Genomic DNA, 14,622 nt, shown 5'->3' on the forward strand with positions numbered 1-14,622 from the left:
AGCCGTGATTGAAGGGATTGGGTGATGGGTGTGGTGGGTGTAAACCTCATTTCTATCATCGTGTGTCATTGATACGGCCTCAACAGACAAAATATGACCTTCAGGCTCCCTCAGGTAATACAACAAGGCCATAGAAGCCCATTGGTTCATTTGGCTACTGCCTACACTCCAAGACATTGACAGAGGGCATCTCTAGATCACATGGGCCAGAAGGGGAAACAATCAGGATCAATGTAGATATTATTTCCAATTACATAATGTAAGATGTACAGTTAAACAGGTTGTCCAGACCTATTATTTTGGTCTGAAGGTCCTCATGCACTCTAGATTGCTGTTTGTCCAGCACCTACTTCTGCCAGCTCCTGTGTACAGGAGCGCCCGTGTTCACTATGAGAGTCACTGTTGGATTCTTATGGTGGCTGCTTATCTGTTACAGAATAAAAGCATCGACAGTCTGAAATTGGACACCCCGGATCCTTATCTTCACCAACAGATGAGTCGAGGACCCCCATTCGGCCGAACCTGCTGACATCGTTGGGTTTGGTCAACATTAGTCTACTTTGTACGAGTTCTTTTATGGTATACAATCTGTTCACGCTATGGGTCATGTGATAATTCGTTCCCCTCTTCCGGAGATGTGCCTGAACATGTGCTGTACATCATGCACATGATTTTTGCCCCTCCCATAGTTGTGTTACCGTGAATCACGTCATGTTCATGGGCCGTTAGAATTGCTCTTTCTCACGGTTTACGTGCATTGTATCAACCATGTATGCGTTGTGTGTAATGTCACCAGAAGATGTCTGTAGTGAGAACAGATATGACCAAAAAATATAACATTAGGATATAAAATGATTTAGAGAAAATAATGTTGCCCTGGAAAACCCCTTTCTTATATGTTTTTGGTTGGGATTTGGGGATACCCTAACTCACTGACATAAGTGCTCAGACAGCGCTCAGACAGGAGCTGACATAAGTGCTCAGACAGGAGTAGACATAAGTGCTCAGACAGTGCTCAGACAGGAGATGACATAAGTGCTCAGACAGGAGCTGACATAAGTGCTCAGACAGGAGTAGACATAAGTGCTCAGACAGGAGATGACATAAGTGCTCAGACAGGAGCTGACATAAGTGCTCAGACAGGAGCAGACATAAATGCTGAGACAGGCATAGACATAAGTGCTCACACAGTGCTCAGACAGGAGATGACATAAGTGCTCAGACAGGAGCTGACATAAGTGCTCAGACAGTGCTCAGACAGGAGCAGACATAAGTGCTCAGGCAGCGCTCAGGCAGGAGCTGACATAAGTGCTCAGCCAGTGGTCAGAAAGGAGCTGACAAATGCTCAGACAGCGCTCAGACAGGAGCTGACATAAGTGCTCAGACAGGAGTAGACATAAGTGCTCAGACAGGAGATGACATAAGTGCTCAGACAGGAGCTGACATAAGTGCTCAGACAGTGCTCAGACAGGAGCAGACATAAGTGCTCAGGCAGCGCTCAGGCAGGAGCTGACATAAGTGCTCAGCCAGTAGTCAGAAAGGAGCGGACATAAATGCTCAGACAGGAGCTGACATAAGTGCTCATACAGGAGTAGACATAAGTGCTCAGACAGTGCTCAGACAGGAGATGACATAAGTGCTCAGACAGGAGCTGACATAAGTGCTCAGACAGGAGCTGACATAAGTGCTCAGACAGGAGCAGACATAAATGCTGAGACAGGCATAGACATAAGTGCTCACACAGTGCTCAGACAGGAGATGACATAAGTGCTCAGACAGGAGCTGACATAAGTGCTCAGACAGTGCTCAGACAGGAGCAGACATAAGTGCTCAGGCAGCGCTCAGGCAGGAGCTGACATAAGTGCTCAGCCAGTAGTCAGAAAGGAGCTGACATAAATGCTCAGACAGGAGCTGACATAAGTGCTCAGACAGAAGTAGACATAAGTGCTCAGACAGTGCTCAGACAGGAGATGACATAAGTGCTCAGACAGGAGCAGACATAAATGCTGAGACAGGCATAGACATAAGTGCTCACACAGTGCTCAGACAGGAGATAACATAAGTGCTCAGACAGGAGCTGACATAAGTGCTCAGACAGTGCTCAGACAGGAGCAGACATAAGTGCTCAGGCAGCGCTCAGGCAGGAGCTGACATAAGTGCTCAGCCAATGGTCAGAAAGGAGCTGACAAATGCTCAGACAGCGCTCAGACAGGAGCTGACATAAGTGCTCAGACAGGAGTAGACATAAGTGCTCAGACAGGAGATGACATAAGTGCTCAGACAGGAGCTGACATAAGTGCTCAGGCAGCGCTCAGGCAGGAGCTGACATAAGTGCTCAGCCAGTAGTCAGAAAGGAGCTGACATAAATGCTCAGACAGGAGCTGACATAAATGCTCAGACAGGAGTAGACATAAGTGCTCAGACAGGAGCTGACATAAGTGCTCAGACAGGAATAGACATAAGTGCTCAGACAGTGCTCAGACAGGAGATGACATAAGTGCTCAGACAGGAGCTGACATAAGTGCTCAGACAGGAATAGACATAAGTGCTCAGACAGTGCTCAGACAGGAGATGACATAAGTGCTCAGACAGGAGCTGACATAAGTGCTCAGACAGGAGCAGACATAAATGCTCACACAGGAGCTGACATAAGTGCTCAGACAGGAGTAGACATAAGTGCTCAGACAGTGCTCAGACAGGAGATGACATAAGTGCTCAGACAGGAGTTCACAAGTGCTCAGACAGCGCTCAGACAGGAGCTGACATCAGTGTTCATACAGCGCTCAGACAGGAGCTGATATATATGTTATTTTTAAAAATATTGAGCGCGAATACTCAAGTCAGAAACTAAGAAAAGGAGAAATATGGTACAAGTGTCCTTACGTGACTTAAAAAAACAAAAAACAAAACACCTAATTCAGAATTGATCAGTATGGCACATTCTCTTTATTATGCAGGTGGAATTTTCCACCTTCCCAGATGATCTATGTCCGAATCTCCTCAGTCCTCTGCTCGTTTTCCTAGTGTCATACAAGTATGCACACAACTCATACAGGGTGAGGTTTGAGAAACGTCCTTTGAACTTGCGAAATACCTCGTCGAGATGATTAGTTAACAAGCAATGAATATAATATCCAGAAGGCACAGGAATGAGAAGCAGAGGAAACGATAACACAGGCTAAAATAACAGCGGAATGACATGTCTAATTCTCTGGATTTCTATAAAAATTGTAATTGACATGAAAATCAGAGGGATGGCATGGGAAGTCAATTCCAAAGAGACATTTTTACAGACATACGGGAGCTGAGCTTGTCAGCCGCAGACCTGTGATTGACATTTGGAACAATTCATATAGTATAAGACCTAGAGTTACAGTGACCATACAATAGTGCCGGCCATACTCTATATACAGTATAACAGCATCAATTGTGGGGCATATGTTCTAGTACTGCCCAGAACAACCATAGAATAGTACCAGCCATACTATATATACAGTATAACAGCATCAATTGTGGGGCATATATGATAGTACCGCCCATAACTTCCACACAATAGTACCGGCCATATTATATGTACAGTGTAACATTATCAATTGTGGTGCATATATAATAGTACCGCCCATAACATCCATACAATAGTACCAGCCATACTCTATATACAGTATAACAGCATCAATTGCGGGGCATATATTCTAGTACCACCCATAACAACCATAACAATAGTACCAGCCATACTATATGTACAGTATAACAGCATCAATTGTGGGGCATATATGATAGTAACGCCAATAACTTCCATACAATAGTACCGGCCATACTATATGTACAGTGTAACATTATCAATTGTGGGGCATATAATAGTACCGCCCATAACATCCATACAATAGTACCGGCCATACTATATGTACAGTATAACAGTATCAATTGAGGTGCATATACTGTATAATACTACTGCCCATAATGTCCATACAATAGTACCGGCCATACTGTATAACAGTATCAATTGTGGGGCATATATGATAGTACTGCTTTAACGTCCATATAATAGTACCAGCCATAGTATCATTTGTTATGCATTTGTGATAGTACCGGCCATAATGTGCATCCAGTAATACCAGATTGAGACACTATACTGTATTAGATATAGTACATATATAATAGTAACCACCATATTTCATATATTGCATAACAGTTTCAATTCTTGTGCATATATGATAGCACGGGCCACAATGTGTATACAGTCATACCAGGTTGAGGCACTATACTGTATTAGATGAAATACATATACAATAATACCGACCATATTGCATATATAGTATAACAGCATCAATTGTGGTAGATCTATGATAGGATCAGACATAATGTGCATACAATTGTACCAGACTGAGGCACTATACTGTATTAGATACAGTACTTATACAATAGTACGCGCCATATTGCAGATACAGTATAACAGTATCTTTAGTAGTGTAACTGGATAGTACCAGCCACAATGTCCATATAATAGTTACAGATTGCACTGTATTAGATGAAGTACATATACATTAGTGCCCTGCATACTGCAGATACAGTATAACAGTATCAATAGTGGTGCATGTATAAAACTACCAGCCACAATAATATCAGATTGAGGCATTATACTGTATCAGATGAAATACTTATATAATAGCACTGACCATATTGTACATATAGTAAAACAGTATCCGTTGTGGAACGTGTATGGCATTACGAGACATAATGTCCATACAATAATACCTTATTGAGGCGCTACATTGGATTACATACAGTGTAGTAGATATACAATAGCACTGGCCATATTGTATATATAGTATAACAGTATCAATTGCAGTGCATATATCAAAGCAGCAACCACAATGTCCATACAGTAGTACCGGACTGACTTGTGGGATGTCGTAGCACTACAGGTAAACCTTCTGCATTCTCATTCTCATCTCCCATTTACAGAATCATGTAGCAATATAGCAGCTTTAGAGAGCTAGAGAACTGCTTAATACTGTGCACATCACACATACACTAACATGCCTAACCCTACCATTAGGTTAAAGTATAAAATTAGGATTTTTTTTTTTAGAAATAGCGCCCCCCTCTCCTAGTGGCTGAGCCTGGTATTGCAGCTCAAAATTTATTCACTTGATTGGGTTCGAGCTGTGATCATAGAAAAAGTTTGCTAATTTCTATTCTTATAATTTTAAACTCCTTGGTTAAACTTTGGGGACTATTTTCTTTTTTTTTTTTCTTACTTTAATGCATATATTGTTGGCTAAATATATATATATATATATATATATATATATATATATATATATATATATATATATATATATATTTCAACTGGATTTAATTATTTTTGCCTTCTATAGCCTTTGAGTTTCACGGTCTATTGCTGGCTTGAAAAAGTTAACTAAGAAACAGCCAGTGAGTTGGCACTAAAGAGAGCGTTTGTAACTCTTTTATCAGTCTTTTTTTGAGCTCCTCTCAGCTCCATGACGTGAAAGTTGAAAGAGGAAATAAACAGTAAATGTTAATTAAACACAATTGCAAAAATTAATTTTTTTTTGCCCTAAATACGTGCATTTAAGTTAAAAAAAAAAAAAAAGAATAAATGTCCTCAAAGATGGTTACAGTATGTTATTTATTCTGTAACATTAAATTCGCTTTTCAATAACCACCTCGGCTTGATATCTGACCTACACATGCACCGCACCTTCCCCATAGCTCGGCTTCCAACAGTCACTGGAGGCGTAAATTTTAAGGTTTCACGAGCGCTGTAATAAAGTAGGTTAAAGAGAAAATATTGGAAGAAGTGACTATTTCAAAAATTTCCAAAACAGCCTGTTTCCTTGCACTGAGCAAAAGTTACCGGTTAATATAAAAGTTGACTTTTCTTCTTTAGTTTCTTTAGAGTGGCGCCATACTTACCGAAGTACACCTCTTTCTGACACTTGGGGCACTTGGGCATGTTGATGCTGATGCTGTGGTCAAATGCAGACTGACTGCACGGCAGCTCAGCTCAAGTATTAATTCAGCATTGGGAGGGGCAGAGATGGGAGTGTAAAGCACTTTGCACACGGCTTTGAGCAGCGAGGTTAACTCTTAAAGGTTGCAAGATCAGATACATCACGGATGCCGTTCTTCATGTTTGAGACACTGTTTCATTTTTTTCTTCCTATAAAATTACGCTCAAAATGATACAACCCCCATTGTAAATTTTCTTTATTAGCAAAATTTACATACTTTCTGCTGTTTTGCAATTAGCCATTAAAACAAGAACAATAAATATAGGTCACCACAATAAAGGTAGCAAGTGGTTTCTCCAAATTCGCCCAAAATGATACTTACTGACTATTGCAGTCTCCAAATTTTTCACCCCCTTCAGGACTAGAGCCCCTCTTGCTTTTATGATACATAGCCAGGCACTAGCTTCTGGCAGAGTTCATGAGAAATCTTAGTCCATTCCTCATGGATAATGGCCATGTTCTTGGGTTTGCTTGCTTTAAATACCACAAAAAAGTTTTTTTATGGGGTGCAAGTCAGGGCACTACCATGGCCACTCCAGAATTTTCTAGGATTTTGTTGGACTGTAAGATATGACTGGAATCATTGTATTGTTGGAAGGTCCAATAACGCCAAAGCTTCAGGTTGTTGGCAGACAGCGTGACATTTTCTCCTCGGACTTCCTAAAATGGTTGGAGCCTTCTTAACCTCCACATGGTGCAGATTTCCAGTGCCAGAGGAAGCAAAGAAGGCCCAGAGAATCAATGAGCCACTACCATGCTTCAGTATAGGCATCACTGAGCCACCTCCATACTTCTGTGTAGGCATCACCAAGCCACCGCTATGTCTCACTGTAGCTATAATCAACCCATTGGCATGCTTCACTGTAGGCATCACGGAACCGCCTTTATGCTTCACTGTAGAATTCACTTAGCCACCACCATGCACCACTGTATACATCACCAGTCCACCCCCATGCTTCACTGTAGACATCACCAAGCTAGCACGTAGCTTCACTGTACACATCACCAGGCCACCTCCATGTTTCACTGTAGACCTCACCAGGCCAACACAATGTTTCACTGTACACATCACCTGGCCACCACCATGCTTCACTGTAGACATCACCAAGTCACCAACATGCTTCACTGTAGACACCATCAGGCATCCACCATGCTTCACAGTAGACATCAGCAAGCCACGACCTGATTCACTCTAGACATCACCAGATCACCACCATTCTTCCCTGGAGAGATCACCAGGGCCACCGCCCTGTGTTCTTTTTCAGCTTATGCCTCATTCTTCTCCAGACATACTGCTGATCCATAGTCCCAAATGTTTTAGCTTTGTTTCAAAACTCCACAGAACAGAATCCCAAAACGTTTGTGGTTTATTTGTTTGATTTTGGACATATTAGAGCTGTCTTTATTTGTATTTTTTAGTCAATAAAGGTGTGTATCTTGGAGTTCCAGCATGGAGACCTTTAGTGTTTTGTAAACACATTACCGTGCAAAGTATGAAACCTCCATGCCGGCTGCCACCAAATCTGGCTGCAGGTCTTTTGCAGTCACTCAAGGCTTCCTCTTTCTTCCACTTCCAAGTAGTACCACCACACCAGCTCAATGAAAAAATAAGTCACTGAAGAAAGAAAACATGAATGTCCAAACTGTATGTTATGTTTCTTTTGTTGATGTATTTAAATGAGTGTAAAAAATTGAACAACACAAGGTCACCCGATATATCGGAATATCTGAACCATAAGTGAAATACATAAAATGCGAAAGGGGCTTAGTAAGTGAAAATAAAAGTACATGAAGGTGTATTTTTGGGGCATGACCGGAACCTCTGCGTTCCATCTGTGCGCAGACAAGAAGTAATTGTGATGTGCGGCGCGGCTCGAATGTCATGCGCCATCAATACCCATTATGCCGTAGTCTCTTCCCAATGGCTGGCCTCTGTTTTTAAGCCAGTGATGTCTCCCCACCCTGTTACGCCCTTTGAAGAAACAGGAACAAAACGTGCATCAGAGCAGGAACAAAACGTGCGTCGGGGTGGAGGGGCATTTTGATGGTCTCTGTCTCTTGCCACAGCTAAATCTACTAAAGGTAATACCTCAACTACTTATTCATATGCTGGACCATTTCAATTATGTGTATGTTTATTGTTAGAGTACCAGGGTGGCCTCATACCCACTTATGGACGGAAACCTGTATATTGTTATAAAGACATTGCCTGGATTCTCATAATTCTTTTTCAGTGACTTATTTTTCACTGAGCTGGTGTGGTGGTATATATTGGATTGCCTGTATTTAGTACGATGACTATATGTTGACTTACAGTACAGACCAAAAGTTTGGACACCTCATTTAAAGATTTTTCTGTATTTTCATGACTATAAAAATTGTAAATTCACACTGAAGGCATCAAAACTATGAATTAACACATGTGGAATTATATACTTAACAAAAAAGTGTGAAACAACTGAAATTATGTCTTATATTCTAGGTTCTTCAAAGTAGCCACTTTTTGCTTTGATGACTGCTTTACATACTCTTGGCATTCTCTTGATGAGCTTCAAGAGGTAGTCACCGGGAATGGTCTTCCAACAATCTTGAAGGAGTTCCAAGAGATGCTTAGCACTTGTTGGCCCTTTTGCCTTCACTCTGCGGTCCAGCTCACCCCAAACCATCTCGATTGGGTTCAGGTCTGGTGACTGTGGAGGCCAGGTCATCTGGCGTAGCACCACATCACTCTCCTTCTTGGTCAAATAGCCCTTACACAGTCTGGAGGTGTGTTTGGGGTAATTGTCCTGTTGAAAAATAAATGATGGTCCAACTAAACGCAAACCGGATGGAATAGCATGCAGCTGCAAGATGCTGTGGTAGCCATGCTGGTTCAGTATGCCTTCAACTTTGAATAAATCCCCAACAGTGTCACCAGCAAAGCATCCCCACACCACCACACCTCTTCCTTCATGCTTCATGGTGGGAACCAGGCATGTAGAGTCCATCCGTTCACCTTTTCTGAGTCGTACAAAGACACGGTGGTTGGAACCAAAGATCTCAAATCTGGACTCATCAGACCAAAGCACAGATTTCCACTGGTCTAATGTCCATTCCTTATGTTCTTTAGCTCAAACAAGTCTCTTCTGCTTGTTGCCTGTCCTTAGCAGTGGTTTCCTAGCAGCTATTTTACCATGAAGGCCTGCTGCACAAAGTCTCCTCTTAACAGTTGTTGTAGAGATGTGTCTGCCGCTAGAACTGTGTGGCATTGATCTGGTCTCTAATCTGAGCTGCTGTTAACCTGCGATTTCTGAGGCTGGTGACTCAGAGAAACATCCTCAGAAGCAGAGGTGACTCTTGGTCTTCCTTTCCTGGGGTGGTCCTCATGTGAGCCAATTTCTTTGTAGCACTTGATGGTTTTTGCCACTGCACTTGGGGACACTTTAAAAGTTTTCCCAAATTTTCAGACTGACTGACCATCATTTCTTAAAGTAATGATGGCCACTCATTTTTCTTCACTTAGAATTTGTATTATGGCAAGAAAAAAGCAGCTAACAGTCCATTCAGAAGGACTATCAGCTGTGTATCCACCAGACTTCTGCACAACACAACTGATGGTCCCAACACCATTTATAAGGCAAGAAATCCCACTTATTAACCTGACAGGGCACACCTGTGAAGTGAAAACCATTTCTAGTGACTACCCCTTGAAGCTCATCAAGAGAATGTCAAGAGTGTGCAAAGCAGTCATCAAAGCAAAAGGTGGCTACTTTGAAGAACCTAGAATATAAGACATAATTTCAGTTGTTTCACACTTTTTTGTTAAGTATGTAATTCCACATGTGTAAATTCATAGTTTTGATGCCTTCAGTGTGAATGTACAATTTCCATAGTCATTAAAATACAGAAAAACCTTAAAATGAGAAGGTGTGTCCAAACTTTTGGTCTGTACTGTACATCCAAGTATTCTAGTCACTGTTCTTGTAACTTTGAACTTATGAGGTATGCTTACAAATTTACCTATTTACCTTTAGGAGCATTCATTGCCTTTACTACCTTTTTGTTTCCTTTCCCAAGTTTGCGGAAGGCAATCATCTGTTAACTTTTTGGGCAACTTTCCAGTCTTCACCATCTTTCTTACATGCAAACAAACATCAAAGTCAACAGACCCGCAGCCAGTTCAGGTGTTTGATGTGCTTTATTTCAAGCGTGCCTGATGCAATTGATTAGTTCCATCACACAGGAGACATCTGATTTGCAAATCTTTGTTCTTATGAGTGAGTGTATTGTAGGGGGTTGAATAAGTCTGCATTAGTCAACAAATATGGCATTTTGTGTTGAATTTCAAGAAAACACTTGATATGTTGGTTGTGTTGAAATCTCCAAAAAAGCTAGTAAATTTTGCTAATAAATCTAACTTGCAATGGGGATTGAACAAGAGAGAAATTTGTGTTCCATGTGTCCATTTTTCTATCTATGTGCCATTCGGTTTTATTGTATGTGGAAAAAATACATTGAGGCTTCCCTTTTGTTGGTTTTGTCAGGCTTCTGTCTTAGAATTTCTGCATAAAGGTTTATTCACCTATCAGTGTTTTCCACTGACACCTTTTAACCCCCCAGGAATCAGCTGTTTTTAAAAGCCTTAAATGGCAAAATACTTCGGCAGGGAAATGTAGTATTACATGGCAGATATCCAATAGAATTAATCCCCATAATACATGGACCATTAGACGTATCTATTCTTGTCCATCCCTATATATAGGGACTTCCATGGAAGTGCCATCTATTATGACCATACACCCTGGTAGGGCATATGGACAGATGCCATCAAACAACCCATCTAAGATGTCAGTATATAGTGAGGGCACTACAGAGCTTTGTGGTCAGAAGAAGTAGATGGTAGCCAGGTAAAGTCTGCGAATGAGAGAAGCGGTCACGGGACCTGCTCCAGGCTGCCGCAAGAGTAAAGCCTGTTGTGAGGAACAGTAAGTGTAAAGGGACTCGGAAAATAGCGGACTGCTCCCTAAAGACTACCTGTTATAAACTTCAGAATTGGAGGAAGGCACTTATCTAAATTGTGGAGCTCTGGGAGACATGCAGTATTTCACCGCACCAGGCTGCTTGCCTTTCCACCACCAGTGGCCTGAGACAGAAAGAGAGACTTTAAACAGTAAGGTGAGATGCTGTGGCCTGACAGTAGTGTGAATCTAGCTACTATTTAAGGAGAAATATTGGTGTTGCATGAACCTGCTGGCATAAGGTGTTATTTGAGCATGCACGGGTGCTAATATAGTGTCTTTGGCGTTCTCGAATTCTCTGTTTGAGTCCCCGCCGCTGCATGTCCCAAGGCTGTTCAACAGCCGCAACACATGTAGGGATTGCCGCTGTTGAACAGCAGCGAGACATGCAGCCGCGGGGACTCGGACATATTTTTCAAGCACACCAAAGAAAGTCGGTTAGTACACAAGCATTGTCAGATAACACCTTATCCCAGCATGTTCGCTCATCACTAATTTAGAGAAACTGACACCAGGAAAAAAAAGAAAACACTATAAACCTGCAGGGTTAATCTGCAGGTTAATTGTGTTACTAACCTGCGGCACTTACCCAAACAGTGGGGAGAGAAAATTTACTGTTTTGGTTTCGGTCATGGCGTGGCGCTGCTGATTCAGTCATTGCTGTCAAAATACAGAACGGCTGCTGTAACCACCATCGGCCCTGACTCACAGCCAGCCCCAATGCAGAGCCAGAGTCAGTCCGTGCAATGGCCGACGCTGCCACCATGACTGAAACCGGAAAGCTGCCGAGGGTAATAAAGGTCATTTGCTCCCCACAGTGTTCGGCTAAGTGCAGTAGCCAGGCAGGTTAAAGGGAACCTGTCACCCCCAAAATCGAAGATGAGCCAAGCCCACCAGCTTCAGGGGCTTATCTACAGCATCCTGGAATGCTGTAGATAAGCCCCCGATGTATCCTGAAAGATGAGAAAAAAAGGTTATATTATACTCACCCAGGGGCGGTCCCATCCGATGCGCGTCGTGGTCGGGTCTGTGCCTCCCATCTTCTTACGATGACGTCCTCATCTGGTCTTCGCGCTGCGGCTCCGGCGCAGGCGTACTTTGTCTGCTCTGTTGAGGGCAGAGCAAAGTACTGCAGTGCGCAGGCGCCGGGCCTCTCTGACCTTTCCCGGCGCCTGCGCACTGCAGTACTTGGCTCTGCCCCCACAAGGGCAGACAAAGTATGCCTGCGCAGGAGCTGCGGCGTAAAGACAGGAAGAGGACGTCATCGTAAGAAGATGGGAGGACCCGGACCGCGATGCCCATCGGATCGGACCACCCCCCCAGGTGAGTGTAATCTAACCTCTTTTGCTCATCTTCCAGGATACATCGGGGGCTTATCTACAGCATTCCAGAATGCTATAGATAAGCCCCTGGTGCTGGTGGGCTTAGCTCATCTTTGATTTTGGGGGTGACAGGTTCCCTTTAATAAAGCTATTAATTTGCAGATTAACCCCATATCTTCAGGTTAGTAATGTTTTTTCAGTTTGTTTTTTAAATTACCACTCCATTAGACCACTAATTATAGACAATAAACCTAAAAATATGACTATGCCCCATCTCTACTCATATGAATATGTGAGGGTTTTTGTTGAGGGTATTTTCCAAGATTTACACGTCTATGATTTATCTAAGAGACAACCTGTCTCATGGATGAGCAGATAGCCTTCAGAGAGCTACAAGATGCAGAAAACTTAGGCAGGGTTCATATTGCGTTAGTGCAGTATGTTGAATGCATGTGTTAAACGGACTACGTTAACGCAAGTGCCGAAGAAGATCGCGCTATGCGATTGCGCTAGCGCAGCGGTGACGGACCCTGAAATGCTGCAGACTGCATCCGAGGATCTGTCACAGAATGACGGCACATCGCTAACGCTTGCCAATAATGACATGCGTTAGCGATGCGCTGCATAATTGCAGTCAATGGGTGCGCTAATGCATCCGTTACATAGCGTTAGTGTGCTGCTATGTAATGGATGCCGTCAGCGCATTGCCATTAACGCAATGTGAACCCTGCCTTAGTGATTAAATCAAGTGATAAGGAGAGCAATTTGGTAATAATATTGAAGGGATATGATCTCAATGAAATTTTAAGACAGCTGTATCTGGACATGTATTGTCAACTGGAGAAACATCCATTCCTTAGAGATCGATGTCAAGATGAATAAAATATTATTATTTGCATACAATAAGGGCCTTTTTAACTACAATGAGCACCAGTTCCTTCAAGTGCAGCAACCTGAAATGTTCACCATTTATGTGCTGCCTAAGCTTCACAAACAGACAGTCACCACCAGGTATGGCCTATTGTTTTTGGCCCCAAAGAAAAGGTTGGCCACTTTACTGGTATAAATCTAGACGATATGGATAACATGTTTTACTCTCTTCTCCTGAATACAGGCTATGCACAAGTCAAATTACATGATTTACACATTCTAGAAAAAATATTTTTGGTAGGACTTGATGTGGAGTCGTTATACACTTATATCCCTAATGATAAAGGACTACTAGACCCTACTAATAATTATTGGATATGTACAGATGGGAACATGCAAACCAAAATGAATTTATTATTTAACAGTTGGATTTGTACTACTTTGAGGGCAAATATTTTTTCAAGGTAGTAGGCACCGTGATGGGTGCAATTTGCACCCCATCTTATGTGTGCCCCCACCTATAATATTGGGAGCTGGTGGCTTTCTTTTTTAAAAAAAAATATATTTTCATGGATTTATATATGATGTATTCATGGTGTTGGCAGGCACCTTAAAACAGTTACAATGGTTTTGGCAAACTGTTACAACGTTTACTTTACTTGACTTATTCTGCCAATGAGACTGAAATCAGTTTCTTAAACTTGTGGATTTATCAGAAAGGCAAGAATGTTAACACACATGCTTTTTGGGAAACCATTTCCTGGCAATATATTGTTTCTATCTCAAACTTACTATTCTAGGTCAGAGGGCAAAACTCCAAATGATTTGTTTCTATATTTACTCAATTTGGAGCACACTGAGATGTCTTGAGAATAATGCTGGAAGAGAATTAGATGTATCTGACTCTGAATGAAAGGATCCGTGAAATGGTACGGGATAATCCTAAAATGACCGCTCGACAGGCACGCAATTTACATAAAGTACTTGTGAAATCACCGTTTTCATATATTCTGGCTGGTACTAGAATCTAAAATTAGACAGTATGGTGCAGCACCTGATTGGGAACTTGATCCTTTGTATGCCTTGAAGAAGGAACTTTGTTTAATACCTTTAAACAATATCTCAAAGCCGTATCATTCATTACTAAGGGTGCTTCCACATTACGTTCCAGCACTTGTTTGGTGGCTCTGTCGAGACTTATGCCCGAACCCCCCGTAAAATGGGATTCAGACCTAGGCCACAGACTATAATGGTGCCAGCAGAGCGAACTGGCGCTCTATTGTGCATCATTTTTGGGCATATACGCCTACTGGAGGCGAACACCCAGAAGCAGTCTACTATGTCCGAGTGTCCACCTCCAGTAGGTGTACACACTCAAAAATGATGCACAGCAGA

The 14,622-nt window shown here is 42.2% G+C and overlaps 1 protein-coding gene across 2 annotated transcripts in view; it reads right to left on the reverse strand.

Moving 5' to 3' along the window:
* CRIP1 (cysteine rich protein 1) overlaps positions 1-6,082 on the reverse strand; it is a 28,794-nt gene extending 22,712 nt beyond the window's left edge. For both annotated transcript variants that reach the window (XR_011313913.1, XM_069729048.1), the window contains exon 1: positions 5,941-6,082. Coding sequence is in view for 1 of the 2 variants with exons in the window: in XM_069729048.1 (XP_069585149.1) it covers positions 5,941-5,980 (40 nt within the window). In the remaining variant the exon portion in view is untranslated. The remainder of the gene's footprint in view (positions 1-5,940) is intronic.
* Between the last annotated feature and the right edge of the window lie 8,540 nt (positions 6,083-14,622).

Source organism: Ranitomeya imitator, chromosome 1, assembly GCF_032444005.1.
Source record: "Ranitomeya imitator isolate aRanImi1 chromosome 1, aRanImi1.pri, whole genome shotgun sequence".
Lineage (NCBI taxonomy): Eukaryota > Metazoa > Chordata > Amphibia > Anura > Dendrobatidae > Ranitomeya > Ranitomeya imitator.